This window comes from Schistocerca nitens, chromosome 7 (genome assembly GCF_023898315.1).
Source record: "Schistocerca nitens isolate TAMUIC-IGC-003100 chromosome 7, iqSchNite1.1, whole genome shotgun sequence".
NCBI classification, from domain to species: domain Eukaryota; kingdom Metazoa; phylum Arthropoda; class Insecta; order Orthoptera; family Acrididae; genus Schistocerca; species Schistocerca nitens.
The window spans coordinates 96,812,064-96,831,853 of NC_064620.1; the positions used below are offsets into that span (position 1 = coordinate 96,812,064).

Consider the following 19,790-nt stretch of genomic DNA (forward strand, 5'->3'; position numbering starts at 1 on the left):
GGACATATAAAGTTAAATACGACTTTCCTGTTGAGTTGGCTGCCCTGCCACAGTTGAAAATGAAAAAGCCGCTGTTCCCTTCCAGGGTGCTACGATCTGCTGTCTGACTGGTTAATGTAACCACGTGACCAGCTCTGGAGAGGAGGGAACGCGAGAGAACGGCTTCACGAAGCATAAGCGTCGTAGTCGCTTACAGTTTGGTACCGGCGAAAAAAAAGAAAAGGTACTGAACAGTAGTTCTGTGTTCTTCGGCCATAAACTACCGCGCGTGTGTCGAGAAGCTTACGCACTATTGTATGCATGCTTGTGTTGTGACAGCCGTTTACATTGTTTTGCCGGCATTTCGCGTCGTTTGTGGGAAATTTGAAAAGGATTTTTGGACATTTTCCCTCCAAAACCGGCAACAGGGGACTTCGACTGCGTTGGTGCACGGTAATTATGTTTATTTAATTCTTATAATGATGTAATTAATTTATAAAATACGAGAAACTAATTCCTAACTGCCTTTTTTTTAAAAAAAAAAAGTTTCTTGAACGTTCGGAATATTAAAGCATTTATTTTGCTCAGATCTAGACTATCTGTACCACAGCCGTAAAATGTCGCTAATGTATATGACGTATTTTGTTAAGTGTGTAACTGTAATGTCGGTTCTGTGTATTACGGTTTTATCGGTAACGCTTTTGACTTCAGGGTAGAATGTTTTGTGGACTACGAGAATTGCTTTGCTTTTTAAATTATTCTTAACATAAGATAGACAATTAGTGTTAATTAAGCAAAGAAAATGCGTAACATGTCGGGAACATACACTTTGGAAAAATTTGTTCAGTAATACATGTGGTTGGCTTCTGTGAGTGCGTAGCAAGGGCGTGTGGGAATCGGCGTCACTGTGGCATGAAATGTAAGCCACCAGTTTCCTCTTCCGATATGTTTTGCTGCATTCGTTGAAGCTCATTAACGCACCGAGATCTTTGATTTAGATCATCTTAACCATGCGAGTTGTTTGATGTAGAAGGTATTAGAACATGTGACATAATGAAAATGTAAGTACTGCGGGATTAGTATGTTCATTGCTTGCCATACCATTTATTACCACCATGTGCCAAAGTTAGAACAGGTTGCCTATAGAAATCTGGTTTCGACTCGCTGACATGAATATTTGGCCAATGGCCATCTGAATATTAGTCGACTTTTTGTTCCTTATCAAGCAAATGGAAGTTCAGCTTTAGTTATTGAAATTTATGTATGCCCTTCAGGTGCATTAGTGTTACTGTACATTCCATAGAGCCGCTTAACGAATAGGTCTTTGTCGACAAGTTTTAAAGAGTGTTTCAATGATGTGTTGTTTGAATAATCACGTCATGCCAAATGTGAAGGAAACAGGACGATTGTAGGTTCATGAGAGGGCGGCTCCGCGACTAACGATCAATCAATATACATGCCACTTTTTACCTAATTTTTATTATTAATGTTACACACCGTATGTTCGTTGCCGCCGTTGCTGCAGCCCTATAATTGATCTGGAAATAGTCTAAAAAGCTTGACGTTTATTTGCGATTTTGTTGCATTATTTCATAGACGATTGGAGTTTCGTGTCTTTTCGTCGACGGACATGGTGGTCAGACGCTAGACTCCTATTACGGGGAACTTGGTTTATTTCTTGACCTTATTCAGTTTCTGTTTGTTGCCAATTTTCCTCCCGCGCACGCAATTTAGGAAACATTAAAACTGCGTATTTTCTTAATTGCCGTTTTGTATCGTTACGATAAGACAGAGAAATTGTAGTGTGTGGATTACCAAATTCAGCCAAAGATTTACGAAACCTTGGCTATTGGTTGCCCAAGAGTTTTATTTCGATCTTCCTAGAACGTGTCAGCCTCCGCAGAGCGATTAGGAGAGAATTTCTGCAGTTCTGTCTGTTCAATTTTTGTCACTAGTTTTAACTTGCTTTTTGCGTGGTTAACAGGCAGTAGAAGTCATTAGAAGGCTCTGTTCGATGTTGTGATAGTGGTTCGAGACCTGCTACGTGGAGTCTGACAAGTGTGGGAAAGACCGTCGCAGACGGTACAGTGAAGTTCCCAATGCAGCTTCAAGTGGATTCTTGCGACGAATGTACATTTTTAAGGCGCAAACAGAAGTATCTGCAAGTTCCTTCTTTTCATGCAGCCATTTGATCTTGACGATTGTGACATTTGATTCACGAAAAGGATGTAGGCTGTCGGCAGGGACATGACTATACCCTACGCTCTACGACAAAGAAGAAAAAAAACGACAGAACCACGAAGGAATTATCCGAATGGGACGGGCACCGATAAATGTGATGTACATGTACAGCCAAACGAATGATTACAGTTTCAGAAAAAAAATGTATGATTCATTAAAGGAAAAGAGCGCCACGAATTGAGCGAGTCAATAGCGCACTGGTCCACCGCTGGCTCTTGTGGAAGCGTTTATTCGGCTTGTCATTGATTCTTAGAGCTGTTGAATGTCCACCTAAGGGATATTGTGCCAGATTCAATCCAATTGGCGCGTTAGATCCCCAGTAGCTCGTTGGAGATCCCTGCCCCTAATGCTCCAAACGTTCCCAATTTGGTAGAGGTCCGGCGACCTTGCTGGAAAGCATGAAGACAAGCATTAGAAACTCCCGCCGTGTGCGGGCGGGCGTTATCATGCTGAAATGTAAGCCCAGGTTGGGTCGCCACGAAGGGAAACAAAATGGGTCGGATAATATCGGCGCTGTAAGGGTGCCTCTGATGACATAGTGGCACTTCTATGACCATCACTCCTTCCTGGTTGTCGGGATGTTTAACGGGCGACAGTCAGGTTGTTCCTTCTTTACGTTATGCTCGATCGTGATTCACCCATCCCTGCCAATATCATCGAATAGTGGCATCGTTCCTCTTTAAATGTCGTGCGATTTGCCGATCACTCCACTTAGCTTAATTTGAGCCCAAGTACACGTCCTCACTCAAAGGTTGACTGACATCTGCGTATATTGTTCACGCGCCTGTGGCGAGACTTAGTTGCTGTCTAACTTAATCCACGGAATGAAATTCTCAAAGGCTATGCCCAGATATCGACATGGCCCCTGTTTGCTATACCGGTATGAGTATCAGTTTATGACCAGTTCGCATAACCTCGTCGTGGCGCGTCGTTTTTTCTTTTTCCTTTGTATGTGTTTACAATTTTTTCTTTGTACTTACATAAACCACATATTACGTATTAAAATATGTGTTACTTAAGACCTTTAACAACCAGTGATAATTTCAACGTTTACTAACAGCAGCTTTTAATTAAAGGGTGGTGAAAAAACTAAAGTTAGCTGATGACATAAAAATAAGACAACCTCACAACGGTTCATATTATGTGATTACAGACAGACCAAATGTGCTACAGAAGACAGAAATAGTCATACACTAAATTAAACACTGCAAAATTCCATGGCGTCCAACTGGAAAGGAGTTAAAACACAGAGAAAAACTAATCGTGATGCTCAGTTTGCCATATTTTGCTCACATAAATATCATTTTGTTGGCCTAAGTACAAGAGTGTTGTCTATTTTGCGTGTTTCCACACCCTGTTGTGTTTCGGTATTAAATTCTTGGGCCGCGCATCCGAAGTAAGGAACTTTTTCAGAAAAAGCGAGAAGGAGCTTCAGAACATTGTGTACGGTAGAAAATAGGCACATATTGCTGACTTGAAGCAAGAAATTTGGAATTCCACATCAACATTGGAGGCAACTATAAAAACGTCGTCGGATAACGATAAACGAAAAGAAACAAGGTTTTGTTCTAGAAGTTGATGACATTTTGATATAGCACATGCTAATGCTTTAAATGTTATTAGTATTACAGGAGATTAACAGTTTTTGATCATCTAACGGCAGAACGGACGGCCAGGGTTCATTTATGGAATCGATTGCTAGCTACTGGAGGTAAAAGCATCTCACTAGCAAAGTGCGCTAACAACCGTGACATACCCTTACACGAAGACTGCAAGAATCCCAGCCACAGGCTCAAGTCCCGTAAACCATCATGGAGATTAGGGCAACAGCTGATCGAGGACAATTATGATATCGACGAAGCCTGGCGTCGGGAATGGGATATGTCTAACCCTGATCGCCTTAACTTAGTCTCGGACCCAACCGTACGGCCCGAGGGCTTCGGTCTTCCCAGAAAATCTTGGACAACTTTAAATCGTATCCGAACAGGCTATGGTAGATGTAATTACTGGAAGCACAAATGGGGACAGACTGACTCACCCAACTGCGACTGTGGGAATCCACAAACTCTACATCATATCGCAATGGACTTCCCTACGAGGAGATTCCCTGGCACAATGCAGGAGCTGCACCTCCTGGAGGGAGATGCTTTTGGCTGGCTGAGGGACTTGGACATACAACCATGAGTCTGGTCTACTCTTCTCCTTCTGAAAAACCTATTACTATATACTATTACTATAATTTCTATGTATTTTGTGTTTTACTTCCTTTTTTAGATCTAATAATTGTTTGTTGCCTGTAACATTGACCATTCATTGTTTTTATACGTTGTTTGTGTTACTACTTACTTACTGCTGTATTCTATTAGCCATACGAAATATATATATATAGCAAAGGCAGGTGGGTAGAGTCGAGGACGAGGCGAATACTAAATTCAGCAACTTGGTAAATCAATTATTTATGAACTTGTAATATAAATTTTATAGATAAATACTTTTGAAATTAAAAAAAAAGAAAAACCCATAACTTATTCTACGCTGTGCTAGTATTTCGGTCTTTTTCATTCGCCATCGTTCAGGTCTTCATTATCAGTTTTCCTCACACCGACTTGTCGAATTGGTGACGCCAAATTCCATTAGAGGTAAATCAGAGTTATTTGATTTCGCGGAAGCTCTAGCAAAATCAATTGATATCGCTATCGCAAAACTTGCATCGCTAAGTAAAAAAGAGAAGAGGACATCAAACAGCAATGATACCCAGGTATCTTTTCGCTACCAGCTGGACAGCGAAAGCCATTATTGCTTGAAAATGTTTGTGTTCCGTGATGAATTTTAATTCTCAACATGAGAAGAGAATACAATTTGTGATATTTGTAACTTTAAGTTAGTGTTTATTCCGAAGCGTGGTTCTCTGCCTCTTGTACAGACATATAGATCTCAGCATTCTGTCGACGCTAATGTCAGGTGGTCGATTACGGTTTGTCCCATGTGGCTTTGCACAAACTGAAAAATCTTTTACGCTATCTGCCTCCTGAATACGTCGCCTTTGCATTCTTTTATCCTAATTTATCCTCTTATTTAAAAATGTACATGGGGCAGAACCATCAAATGAAAATTTTAAAGGGGTTCAAGTAGTAATCGATAAAACCCCAAATGCTTGAACTATGCTGAATCTATCCTCGTCAGACCAAAACCAGTCATAGTCATTTCCCACTTGGCATTACCGATTGCGGGAAGTACCGATAGAAAGCCACTTGTTTTCCATTCTCTAGATGACAACTTGTCAATAGCATGATTTCTGTCCAGGTGCTTCTTTAAACACGTGCGCAGTGTCGTGTACGGTCTACCAGCTGAGAGACCACACTCGCTATCTGGATGAGAGTAGCAGGCTGCAGCTTGCTCGTCGATCAACTTTCGGCCGACCACTTGATTGTGAATCCGCCATATTTCCGCTCTGTGTTTTGCAATACAGCTTTATTTATTTAATTTTTTCGAAGTAATTTCCGCCACATTGAATACACCTCTCCATCCTGCGAAACAAATCCTAAACCAGTACTCCCAAATTTCTGTAGGGAGCCTTCAGGAGATCCTCACCACTTGAAAACTGTACTCCTTTCAGCGTCATTTTCTCATGCGTGAACAGTGCAAAGTCACAAGGAACAAGGTCTGTGTGGTGTCACAGCCAGACACCATACGTCCTAGGTGGTAGCTTAAATCGGCCGCGGTCCTGTAGTACATGTCGGACCCGCGTGTCGCCACTGTGTGATCGCAAACCTAGCGCCACCACAAGGCAGGTCTCGAGAGACTGACTCGAACTCAGCCCAGTTGTACGGACGACATAGCTAGCGACTAGACGTACGAAGCCTTTCTCTCTCATTAGCCGAGAGACAGAATAGCCTTCAGCTAAGTTAATGGCTACGGACTAGCAAGGCGCCATTAGCCTTACAGTGATTGTAATCAGAGTCTCACTTGTGTTCACCATAGAGATGTACAAGAAGACATTAAAGATAAGTATATGAGAATCTCCGTTCTTTTCTTCATAGCATTAATTACGTATCCTGTTCCAGTACTTCACGCCCGTCTGCGTTAGTCTCGCGTGCTTTTAAGCCGCCTCTATTTACAAGGTGTTGGCCCAGCTGCCGACACATCAGTCTGGAGTGTAAGAAGGGTACTCAAAAAGTTTCAGACCTGTACCCCGCACATATTCCGTGCACGCTTTGGCGCCGTGAGATGGAGCGTTGTCGTGACGGATGAACCAAGTGTCCGTTCTGGACTTTGGTCGAAGGTTCTTCAAAGGCTAAGTGACTTTGGGCAGGCACTGTTCAGTGTACCACTTACCTGTGACTGTCTTCTGTTTGTCCAACACAATACGCTTCATAATTCCACTCGATTTGAAAAAAAAAGCTGTCGTTTCCTTCTTTACTGATAGGGATTTTCTGACAGCTACGGTTGGGTCTTCATCTTCAAAAATCCAAACTTTGTTTTGAGTATTAGTCGGCACATCATAATAGTACGATGTTTTTCACATACTGAGATTGTCCCTTAAAAAACTTCTGTAACATCTCCCGGAACCAAGTCACATGTCTTGTCATCTGTTCTTCCATCAGTCTATGCAGCACCCAGAGACAACAAAGTTTCTTTACTTGCAAAAGATCATGTATAATCGAACGAATTGCTGGTGCATTTAGCCCTAAGGTAACCTCTATATGCTTATAGCTCACTCACCTGTCTTTGTCTAGCGTTTCCCTCACGGCAGCAATGTTTTCCTCCGTAACTGACGATCGTGGCCTTCCCGTCCTCTCAGAGTCCTCCAGAATGTAATTTCCTCGTTGGAATTCTCTGACTACCTGAGTATAGTTGTACGATGTGGACACACATCACCGTGTGCAAGAGTCATTTCTTCAAATTACTGGCCTTTGTTTAAACCACGCGCGAAGTTGTATCGCAAAACTGCTATAATCTCACTTCGTGACCGCAATGCCATACCAGGTACTTCAAACTAATCCTGCTAGTGAACGACTACGCCCACAGACTTGGCACAGCGGCTACAATGCAAGTATGAAGTATTCTCAGAACGCAGCAACAATCATCCTCCTGCGACTTGTGTTGCGTTGCATTGCAAAACTTTCGTGGTACCAAGTACATTTCGCGAAGGCATTCTGAGGCGGGGCTGAAGTGTCACGTCTGATGTACCGGGTGACTGTGATCTGCTGTAATATGTAACCCGTTGCTTCCTCAATTAAATAATGTCGCATGCGGTTACGTAGCTGTAATCATGAAAGACGCTCTAGACCAGCAGCACAAGCCTGATGTACCATTAGGTATCACTGCACGAATACCACTGCCTCAGATCACTTGTGGGCCCCGATCAGTTCGAAGCCAATATTCTAGCAAGAAAAGCGCCTTTAGAACCAGGAATAATGAAACGTTCGACTTTTGAAGTTTTCCTTCCGACCATTATTTCTCGATCTTGCGCTTGGAATATCGTTACTCCCTGTTCGACATTTCTGTTGATTACCTTCCAGTCAAAGCTAGTCGGTTAGTGATTCTAAGTGAGAAAGCGGTGCCTATTGATTCTCTGAGGTAATGATATTGCAGTGGGTCGCCAAATAAGGTATAAATAATGACATTATACACAGGCAACAGACTGCAGACATCAAGTCAAATTTATGGCTAGTAGTTTGTTCGACTTCGATCGAAGTGGGACGTTCTGAAACAGTATGGCAGCAAGCCACCATTTGTTCCGTGCGATTTATTAATTATTTGCTGCGATGTAATGATATCTGAGACGAATGTTTATGCCGTTTCCGTAGTGCCTCTATTCTTACGGAAAATACAGAACTAAAGGAAAAGAGTAAAAAACCTCTGTAAACAAGTAATTAAAGTTATGGTATTTTTTCGCTTGTTTCATGCGGATTCTTCACCCACCGTAGGACCTTATGGACTGGTCCTATTCGATTATCTTTGCGCTTATAGGAGTTGAAAGTTATTAACAGGACACTAATATCTTAAAACAGTACAATTTCCAAGAAAACTTGAAAAAAATCGACTTTTAAGGTTAGAAGATATCCGAGCCCTGTTAAGTACAAAATACACCTTGTGATTAAAAGTATCTGGACAACCCAGTGTATTGCGGAATTGACCATTAGATGTTACGAGAGTGGTGCCCCCCACATAAAAGAAGACGGGGTAATGTGTTGTCAGTAGAGGAGCGGTGTGACATCAGAATGAGTGGGTCACGTGAACGCAGTGACTTCGAACGCGCACTCGCCGTTGTATGTCACCTGAGTAACAACTCCATCATGGACATTTCAGCCCTTCTGAAACACCCAAGTCGACTGTTCGTGATGTGATTGTGAAGTGGCGTGTGTCCATTAGTAACTGAACTTCCGCAAGTCATTCGCAGAAGCTACTTCTGGTGGATGTTTTACGTGGAAACACTCCCAGCAGGTCGACTTCCGCAAGTTTCGTCAACTTGTAGAAGCAGCATCCGCAAGCAGTTGCCGAACTTTCCAGTTGCTAGAAGTTTCTCTCATATTTGTAGAAGTTTTATGTGTTCAATGCCTGTACGAAAATGTCAGTGTCGGGAAGGGGAATACCGCAAAGACAAATGGGCCGAAACAAATAACCTCTAAACATAAATAACTGGCCACCAAAGTCTAGGAGGGGCGAAATTAATTTATAGATTACTTTGTTTCACAGGAAGGATAAGTATTACGGCAATACAGGAATCTTGAAATGTTAGCCGATTTTTTTTATGTTACTATGAACACAAATGCGTTACATTTGTGATAAAAATAATGAATACTATCTGCAAAAATCGAAGCGTAATTATAACGCCATGCCTTGGTGGTATAGTCTGCCGCCTTTTTGTATCCTATCGTAAAATATTTGATATGTTCCAAACTAGCATACGACGTTTTCAGAAAGTTTTTGATCAGAGCTGGTCCTCTAATTTTATTTCGTGCAATAGCGTTTCTCGAAATGCACACGCCGCTGTGTACATTTCTTCAAGCAGGAATTTCTTTTTTCTTAATTTTGTTTTTCGTAATGATTTTTCTTCAGTAATAATGATAATAATAGTAATAATTATAATGATAATGGAACAATGGTGGTGGCTGCTCTGGTTTTAACCACGACACTGTCAACTTCCACTTGGCTGTCACATGACGTGACTCTAGTGGAAACACTTGTGCAACTTAGGGAAGTAAACTTGCGCAACTTTTTCTTCTGATGTAAACAGCTCAGCAATTGCTTGCAGAAATCAGTTGCGAAAATTACTTGCTAACGGACTCACGCCTTAAAGCTGCCCAAGTCGACTGTTGGTGATGTGATGTGATTGGGAAGAGAAGTGGAAACGCGAAGGCACAACCACAGCCAAACCGAGACCGGTCGGGCCTCGTGTATTGACGGACAGGGAGCGTCGAGCACTGCAGAGAGTGGTTTTAAAAAATAGCTGTAGGAATCACTCATGAGTTTCAAAGTGGTGCCTGCAGTATACCTAGCATAATGACTGTGCTTAGGGAGCTGAAGATAACGGCGTACAATGGTGGAGCAGCTCTTCATGAGCCTACATTTCTGTAGTTACTGCTTAACGCTGGTTAAGGTGTTGGTGTGAAGAATGTCGCGAGTAGACAGTGGACAATCGGGAACAAGAGATTTGGAGTGATGAATTCCAGTATACCCTGCGGCAATCCGATGGAAGTGTTTGGGTTTGATAAAGGCCTCGAGAACGTTACCTGCCATTATGTGTAGTGTTGACAAGATCACCCGGGGAATGCCACAAAAACATAATGCTCCGACCATTGTTGCAAGGTGTTTGTTTTCAGATGTTCCACACCAACAGCCATCTGTCCAATGGGGCATAAAACATTAATCATCTGAAAAGGCCACCTGTCGCCACTTGGTGGACGTCCAGTTGCGATACTGGCGTACAAATTCCTGCCTGCACGGGTGCATGAACCGGGCGCCTGCCAATACGCAGCAACGTTCGCTGAACGGTTGTTGAGACACAGTTAGTAGCCCCCTGGTTGATGTGGGCGGTCAGTTACTGAGCAGTTGCACGTCTTTACGTGAATTTTATCCATAGTGGATGTTGCTGAACTCCGTGACTTTTCCTTTATACGGTGTAGAGAAATTTCCGCTACCAGTCACAATAAAAGATTATTTATTCGTCACTCGACCGGTTTCGGACTTGTGACCATTATCAGGTGTTTATACATTCATGCACATGTTTATATTGCTGCAGGTCACTGTTTTAATACAAAGAAAGTTATTTGCTGGTGACTAAACAGGCACAAGTGGAAACAATTGTAAGTTGGAAGGCAGCCTTTGTCGAAAATATATCTTTACTTACATAAATATGAAGTATCCTTATTATAATTATGCTGTGGTGACAGTTTCTTCCTTCAGTTTCACATTTGTTACCATTTTCACGCCCATGTTTTAAGTTTTTTTTAATTTAGCTGCATATTTCACTACGGGGTCGTGAACTCGTGCTATACATATAAACTTAAAAAGCTATTATAAATGGTCAAATTTTTGATCCACATTATGAAAGGAAGGAGACGAGGTACTGGCAGAAGTAAAGCTGTGAGGACGGGGCGTGCGTCGTGCTTGGGTAGCTCAGTCGGTAGAGCACTTGCCTGCGAAAGGCAAAGTTCCTGAGTTCTTTCACTACGGGGTCGTGAACTCGTGCTATACATATAAACTTAAAAAGCTATTATAAATGGTCAAATTTTTGATCCACATTATGAAAGGAAGGAGACGAGGTACTGGCAGAAGTAAAGCTGTGAGGACGGGGCGTGCGTCGTGCTTGGGTAGCTCAGTCGGTAGAGCACTTGCCTGCGAAAGGCAAAGTTCCCGAGTTCGAGTCTCGGTCCGGCGCACAGTTTTAATCTGCCAGGAAGTTTCACGTTATGAAATGTTTGATCCACATTTTTGTCAGAGAAGTACAATGATTTTATACATACGAAATTCCTGAAAGCTATTACGAATTAAGAAAAAGACAGAACTGTTTTGAGCCACACTGTACTCATAGAACTTAGATCTAGGAAGTACAATGATGTCATACGCATGAAGTTTTGAAAACTATTAGAAATTACAGAAATGACAGTTAAAATCTGTGTTTACAGTATGACTTTTAATTGCACGTCTGTTCGCTCCCACACATCTCGGCAGCTTTCGCTCACCTCTGTCATCTACGGTCCGAGGTACACCACAGTTTTGGATAGCATCATTTCTCCATGCACGGTGTACTTCAACCACGACGGCACGCGAACAGTTTTCAAACTTAGCCGTTTCGGAAATGCTTCCACTCTTGGCCCGAAAGCCAGTCATCATGCCCTTTTGGACGTCAGATAAATCGCTCCGTTTCCGGTTTACCACAACGACTACACTGTTTTCCGCGTCCCTCCAACACAGTTTGTATACCCTCTACTGCTAATGCTGCCACCTCCCGTATGTGATGGTTATTGCACGTTGACGTGGACATGGCGGTGGTCACAGTAATGTGACTGGATCGTGTCTAACACTAGTATCGCCTGCAAAAGGTACCAACCCTGCTTGTTGAATGTTAACTGTAGGGTCATTCACGAACATAAGGAATAATAAGAGCGAACACGAAACTGAACCCTGCGGTACTCCCTTTGTAATTTGTCTACATCTACATCCATACTCCGCAAGCCACCTGACGGTGTGTGGCGGAGGGTATCTTGAGTACCTCTATCGGTTCTCCCGTTTATTCCAGTCTCGTATTGTTCGTGGAAAGAAGGATTGTCAGTATGCCTCTGTGTGGGCTCTAATCTCACTGATTTTATCCTTATGGTCTCTTCGCGAGATATACATAGGAGGGAGCAATATACTGCTTGACTCCTCGGTGAAGGTATGTTCTCGAAACTTCAACAAAAGCCCGTACCGAGCTACTGAGCGTCTCTCCTGCAGAGTCTTCCACTGAAGTTTATCTATCATCTCCGTAACGCTTTCCCTATTACTAAATGATCCTGTAACGAAGCGCGCTGCTCTCCGTTGGATCTTCTCTCTCTCTTCTATCAACCCTATCTGGTACGGATCCCACACTGCTGAGCAGTATTCAAGCAGTGGGCGAACAAGCGTACTGTAACCTACTTCCTTTGTTTTCGGATTGCATTTAGGATTCTTCCAATGAATCTCGGTCTGGCATCTGTATTACCGACGATCAACTTTATATGTTCATTCCATTTTAAATCACTCCTAATGCGTACTCCCAGATAATTTATGGAATTAACTGCTTCCAGTTGCTGACCTGCTGTATTGTAGCTAAATGGTAAAGGATCTTTCTTTCTGTGTATTGGCAGCACATTACACTTGTCTACATTGAGATTCAATTGCCATTCCCTGCGCCATGCGTCAGTTCGCTGCAGATCCTCCTGCATTTCAGTACAATTTTCCATTGTTACAACCTCTCGATATACCACGGCATCATCCACAAAAAGCCTCAGTGAACTTCCGATGTCATCCACAAGGTCATTTATGTATATTGTCCTACGACACTCCCCTGCGGCACACCTGAAATCACTCTTACTTCGGAAGACTCCTCTCCATTGACATGCTGCGTTTGTTATCTAGGAACTCTTCAATCCAATCACACAATTGGTCTGATAGTCCATATGCTCTTACTTTGATCAGTAAACGACTGTGGGGAACTGTATCGAACGCCTTGCGGAAGTCAAGAAACACGGCATCTACCTGGCAACCCGTATCCATGGCCGTCTGAGTCCCGTGGACGAATAGCGCGAGCTGGGTTTCACACGATCGTCTTTTTCGAAACCCATGCTGATTTCTACAGAGTAGATTTCTAGTCTCCAGAAAAGTCATTATACTCGAGCATAATACGTGCCCCGTCGCTAAAACTGTCTACGTTTCCAACACTGTCTGAGTTATTCAGCACAAGTTTTTGCATGCACCTCTCTTTGTGTCGTATGGCGTATGCGGCAGCACTTCCCAGCGCGGGTCTGGAGTCGTGACGTTGCTAGCCCGGCGCCTTGCACCGCGAGGCGGAGGTTGGCTGCGAGGGCCCCCTGGCTACACGGCGTCGTATCGGATGTCGCCGGCCTTGGCAGCCGGCATCGTCTCCTTTGTGTGCGCTGCACGGTTTAGGGTCTCCTCCGCTGCTGCCTGGCCCGGCTTAGCGAGAGTTGGCGCGCTCTTGACACGGTAGGCGGGGCCTCAAATCTCGGTCCGCTCGACCCTATTCAGAATGTCGTTTCGTCGAGGGTCCCTCAGACGTTCATTAATATTGCCAAGCCGTCGGTATATTCACCGTCTGAGGCTGCGATTTGACGTTGCTGTTAGTTTCTATAATATTGACGAGCGGTGTTGATGGCCCCAAAAATATTCACGGTATTTCCAATACGTACGAAGCGTATAAGGTCAAGTAATGACTGTTTGAAAATATTCGCCATTTAGGTGGTGTTGACAGAGTTTCATGAACCAGCCGTATGGCTTTAGCGTGCCCCATGTGATCAAAGTGTAATGGGATTATTTATTCATCAGTATCAACTATGCCCACTTCAAAGTAATCCCTCTCAGATATAATACACTTGTCCCAGTGCTCTTTCCAATCTTGGAAGCACTTATGGAAATCACTTTCCGTTATGTGTTCAGCTCTTTCAGCGATTCTGTTTTTATGATATCAGTGCTGGCAAAATGACCTCCTTTCAATGATTCTCTTCAGTCACAGCAATAGAAAGAAGTCGCAGTGGGGGGGGGGGGGGGGGGGGGGGAAAGTCCGGCGAATATGTGGCTGAAGCCACGATGTAACATTGAGATGTGATCTAGGAGCATTATCGTGATGCAGTTACCACGAGTGGTTTTTCCACAATTCAGGTCGTTTTCGTCGGATAACCACCAGGTAGTATTTCTTATTCACCACACAGTATCCCATTGTATTCGAAGAAAACAATGAGAAAAATTTTCACGTGTGATCGAACTTGTCGAATTTTTTTCGGTATTGGCTCTTCACGCAGTTGCGATTGGACCTTGGTTTCGACCTGATGCCCTTATACCGTGTTCCGTCATCTGTTATAAACCGGATAGTTATAGACTTCCTTCAGCAGTTCCTGAGCGATGTCTACCTGACGTTGTTCTTGGTCGAAATTCAACAGTTTCGGAACAAACTTTGCTGATACACGTTTCATGTGCAAAACATCCGAAAAAATTGCTTGGCATGAGCCAAAGCATACGCCGACATCATCAGCAACCTCTCTGATGGCGATTCGGAGATTTTCCAGAACCATTTTCTTTATTTTTTCCACATTGTCATCAGTAATTGAAGTGCTAGGGCGTCCAGCTTGGTCGTCGTCTTCAACGTCTTCTCGATCGTCTTTGAAACGTTTATATCACTCGTAAAATATTGTGTTTTTCATAGTAGATTCATGAAAAGCCACAGTCAACATTTCAGATGCGGTGCTGCACTTTATTCCATTTTTCACTCAAAGTTTGTTGCAAATGCGTTGACCCATCTTTTTCGAAATTAAAAATTCCCCAAGTGCTCGAAAACACTTACCTTTTCGATACTCAATAATAAACTAAATAATGAAAACAGCTGAAAATGCAAACATACATCAGGAACGTGTGTATTAACAAGATATTTTTTTTAAGTCGGATATATAAAGCCCACAAAATTAAAAAATTACCGTTACTTGTTGATCACACCTCGTATGTCGAATTTTGCAAGTAGTCCTCTAAGACACAATAGTTTTAATAGCCCAATGCAGGGCCGACTTTGAATTTAGCACTTTAGGACTGTCCATGTAGGATTCAGACTGACATCGCTTTCTTTATTAATTTGAAAACATAGTGTTTTCTGATATTGTAATCGTCTTTTTTTCTCATTCTTATTAATATACTGGGTGAGTGAGGAGGAAAGGTAAATACTTTGAGGGCGATAGTATTAGTGATTCTGATCCAAAAACTTCGTATAGACGTATGCCCTATTCCGAATGGTTTCAAAGACAGGACACAATTAATATCATGTTTGTCCGTTTTTGTTGAATATATCAAAAATCGCATCCTCCAGCCGAAACATCTCGCTGTACAAAATAAACTACATTAAATTTCCTACAGAAAACCGTCCTAGTCATTTTTTTCTGTAGGACTAAATAGTTCTACCTCGGAAACTAATCGGAATACGGCATATATCCGTATGAAGTTTTTTGTTCAATCATCCTTCAAAGCATATACATTTCCTCCTGACACCTCCTGTATTTGTTAGTTTCTGATCAAACTTGCAGCGCATGAATTCTTGATGTTTCAGAACTGTTACCTCGTCATGCGCATGCAGAAGAAAAATTTATGTAGGTGGTAAAATGTTACCTGATCTACTGCTCGCCGTCGGAAACTTGTTGCATCCCTTACGTCTTCACCTACTCCTGCAACCCTTGTAGGCAGGTGGTACATAGGCTGAGCCAGTGGATCGCAGTACTCATTAGTAGGGTTCTGCAACCTCAACCTACCCACCCCACCCCTTCTCCCGCCCCTTCATTCCTTTTCCCTGAAACTCCATTAACTGCTGCTGTTTATTGCAGATAGCATTATCGTCGCAATCAGCTACGAAAGATTAACAGCAAAATGCACTGTTTGTGCTAAAGTGGGAGGTAATAAGGAAAATCAGACGAAAAACTGTAAGTGCTTATCAGTTTCGAGCACGTGTACATAAAGAGAATCGGTGTCATTTCTAGAGTACCGTCATCTTAACATAGGGATTATCGCTCCAATAGAACTACTGGACTACTGTATGTGTGTCCAAAAACAGTCGTACAACTCTGAAGACAGGACATATCCCCGAAGTGGTGCACATTTTGCCGTTTTAGAGACAGACTGATAATTCTAAATACTCGCCGTGCTGTTTCTCCTTACGGCCTTGGCATTTGCATCGATAAGCTGACCTGTTCTACGCCTGGCGACCTCGGCATTAACGATACGCGACCGGCCAGCTACCTCCCTTACACGGCGAGGATCTCCCCAAATAGAGCGCATTTATTCATGCAGGTGTCTCATTGTGCATATTTATCGAGTCAGATTGAACAGATGTTACACGAATTCGCTCAAAGTGCGGTAAATTGTTTACTGGTGAGTTGCAGCAATAGGCAAGGTAGCGAACCAAGTAACTTAACTTGTTGGTAAAGTCTTATCGATTCACTGCGTTCGAAATGCGACATTTATGGATGATGTAACCTGGGTATATCCGCACACCGCCAGGGAAGTAGGATTATTATTATGAAATTTACGTTGTCTTTGTGCTTGCACTGTCTACGCACCTGTGTTTACACGTAAGGTTTTAAATATCGGATTACTCTGTAGCCTAATCGCTAAACTGTGCTTCGTGTAAGCAACAACTGAGAACGTGTTCCAACGGGTACGTTACCGTCTACGTTTCAAAATCTTGACTACCGTGAGGTAAAATCCCTGAGATTGTCTGACGCTTCTACGAAAGACGTCTCAAATTATTCCGTTTGAAGAAATCACATGACAGACGTTTGACGACCATTTCGGCATCAGCACATGATGTGTAACCTAGCACCACTCTGCCGAATACCTTACGTGGAGTAGGAGTGCATCGAATGAAATTTAAGAAGGCAAATTATCAGATGACAATTTTTTCCCCGTGTTGTGAACATATGTCAGCGATTGCTACTGCATATTTTAACTGTAGTCTGTCTTCCCACTGGGAATTTTCCTTATCGACTAAGAGTTTCTCACAAAGAAGGGATTTTCAACAATAACAGTAGTGTAAGAGTTGTTAAAAATTCTTTCGAAATTTACTAAAACAGCACAGTGACACAGTTTTGCAGCGAACGCGTGGGCTGGTACTCTGAAATACTGTCGTCGGTTGACGTGCTTGTAAAATGTGTCCATTTCTGTTGAATATTGTTCCGTAATCAGGCCGTACCGATTGTGTCATCCGAATGATTTCTGTGTATCTGTGGCCTGTGGCCGAGCGGTTCCAGGCGCTTCAGACTGGAAACGCGCGACCGCTACGGTCGCAGATTCGAATCCTGCCTCGGGAATGGATGTGTGTGATGTCCTTAGGTTAGTTAGGTTTAAGTAGTTCTAAGTTCTAGGGGACTGACGACCTCAGATGTTAAGTCCCATAGTGCTCAGAGCGATTTGAACCATTTGTGTATCTGTGGTGCCCACTACAAAAATAGTAAGAACCAACCAGTGAGAAAAGTGATATCTTTGATGGCCAGAACGGACCTGGAGCAATACAAAGCGAGGAGAAGAGCGTGTAATCTAAACGTGAGAGCCCAAATAAGTGAGCTAACAAAATGAAAGCTGCCACATGTGTAGTACAAAGTTTGATACATACACTCTAAGACCAACAAAACTGCACACCTTGCAGAAATTATCCGAATGGGACGGAATTCGGTAGGTGTTATGTACATGTATAGACAAACAAACGATTACACTTTCAGGAAGATTGTACTATTTACTCAAGAGGAAGAGTTTCACAAACTGAGCAAGTCAGTAACACATTGGTCCACCTCTGGCCCTTATGCAAGCACTTAGTGGGCTTAGCGTTAATTGAGAGAATTGCTGGATGTCCTGTTGAGGGATATCGTGCCGAATTCTGTCCAATTGGCTCGTTGGATAGTGAAAATCCCGAGCTGATTGGAGGTACCTGCCCATAATGCTCCACGCCTTCTCACTTGGGGAGAGATCCCGCGACCGGGCTGGCCAAGGTAGGCTTTCGCAAACATGAAGACAAACAGCAGAAATTCTCGCCGTGTGCAGGCGACAATTATCTTGCTGAAATATAAGCCGAGTATGGCTTGCCATGAAGGACAACAAAATGCGGCGTAGAATAACGTCGACGTACCACTGTGACGTAAGAGTACCACAGATGACAACAAAAGGGGTCCTGCTATGAAAACAAATGACGCCCGGACAATAACACCTAGTTATGGCGGGCACCAGTCAGGTTGGTATCCCAGTGCTGTCTGGGGCGTCTCCAGACACGTCTTCGCTGGTCATCGGGGCTCGGTGCGAAGCGAGCTAATCACGGAAGACAATTCCACTCCAGTCAAATAGAATCCGAGCCGAAGACTTGGGTGGAAAGGTCCCGAACAGTGGTGGAGTACTAACAAGACTTTCGCATGCCGTATGGCCTGACAGCCAGGATTGGCGGTCCGAGGTTCCAATTCTTTCCGTAGCAGGACCCATTTGGTTGTCATCTGCGGCAGCCTTGCAGCACAGAGATACGTCGACGATATTCTACGCCCCATTTTGTTGCCCTTCGCGGAAAGCCATCGTGGGCTTACATTCCAGAAGCTAATGCCCCCTCACGGTGAGAGTTTCTACGCTGGTCTTCATGCTTGCCAAACACTACCTTGGCCGACAAGACCGCCGAATTTCTCCCCAATTGAGAACTTTTGGAGGATTATGGACAAGGCCTGCCAACCATCTCAGGATTTTAACAATCTAAAGCGCCAATTGGACAGAATTTGGCACGATATCACTCATCAGGACCTTAAACAACTCCGTCAATCAGTGCCAATCTGAATAACTGCTTGCGTAAGTGTCAGAGGTGGACCAACGCGTTATTGACTTCCGCAATTTGTGAAGCTCTTGCTTTCGAATAAATAATTTACGGGACTTAAATCATTTATTTGTATATGTACATCGGGTATACTGATTTCCGTTCCATTCGGATAATTCCTTCGTGGTTAGTTGTTTTTTACGTCTTACGGTGTACATTACAATTTATACATTATAATAGTGTGTGTATTCAGAATGAGATGTTCACTCTGTAGCGGAATGTGTGCTATTATGAAACTTCCTGGAAGATTAAAACTGAGTTCCGGACCGAAACTCGAACTCGGGACCTTTGTCCTTCGCGGGCAAGTGCTCTACCAACTGAGCAACCCAAGCACGACTCACGACCCGTCCTCACAGCTTTAATTCCGCCAGTACTTCGTCTCCTACCTTCCAAACTTCACAGAACCTCTCGTGCACTTGCCCACGAAAGGCAAAGGTGTGTGCATTGTTGCAGTTCTCTAGTGAAGCAGGTCAAAGTATCCCGCAAATGGACGTGGAATCCTGTGGAAACGAGTGTTTGCTAACATGAACCGAGGCAACAACCATTAAATGAACACATTATACATCTTTTGTGTAGGTGCTAAAGCACGTGCTCGACGCTTCTCACAATACTCGAGATTTTCAGGTTTCGTCTGTCACTCGCCGCTACCATACTGTCTCGGGCGACTTATTCAGTTCAGTTTCTTCTAGGAACCTTTGTGGCCGGCCGGGGTGTCCGAGCGGTTCTAGGCGCTACAGTCTGGAACCGCGCGACCGCTACGGTCGCAGGTTCGAATCCTGCCACGGGCATGGATGTGTGTGATGCCCTTAGGTTAGTTAGGTTTAAGTAGTTCTAAGTTCTAGGGGACTGATGACCTCAGATGTTAAGTCCCATAGTGCTCAGAGCCATTTGAACCATTCTGTACCTTTGTGGCGGCTTCCAGTAGGCTGCGCAGAAAGCTCTCGTACGCTACGGCGTTGGCTCTCGTACGGATTTTGAGAGTCAGTAGCTCGGA

General features: G+C 43.5%; 1 protein-coding gene and 1 long non-coding RNA gene across 3 annotated transcripts in view; one reads left to right on the plus strand and one right to left on the minus strand.

The window, feature by feature from the left end:
- LOC126195228 (uncharacterized) overlaps positions 1-19,790 on the minus strand; it is an 80,814-nt gene that overhangs the window by 49,036 nt on the left and 11,988 nt on the right. The gene's annotated exons all lie outside the window — the stretch shown is intronic.
- LOC126195224 (myristoylated alanine-rich C-kinase substrate) overlaps positions 158-19,790 on the plus strand; it is a 495,457-nt gene continuing 475,824 nt past the window's right edge. Inside the window, exon 1 of one of the 2 annotated variants that reach the window (XM_049933748.1) lies at positions 158-432. In XM_049933748.1, coding sequence (XP_049789705.1) covers positions 297-432 — 136 coding nt within the window. In that variant the 5' untranslated portion in view covers positions 158-296. The remainder of the gene's footprint in view (positions 433-19,790) is intronic. The other variant, XM_049933749.1, reaches the window with a different exon arrangement.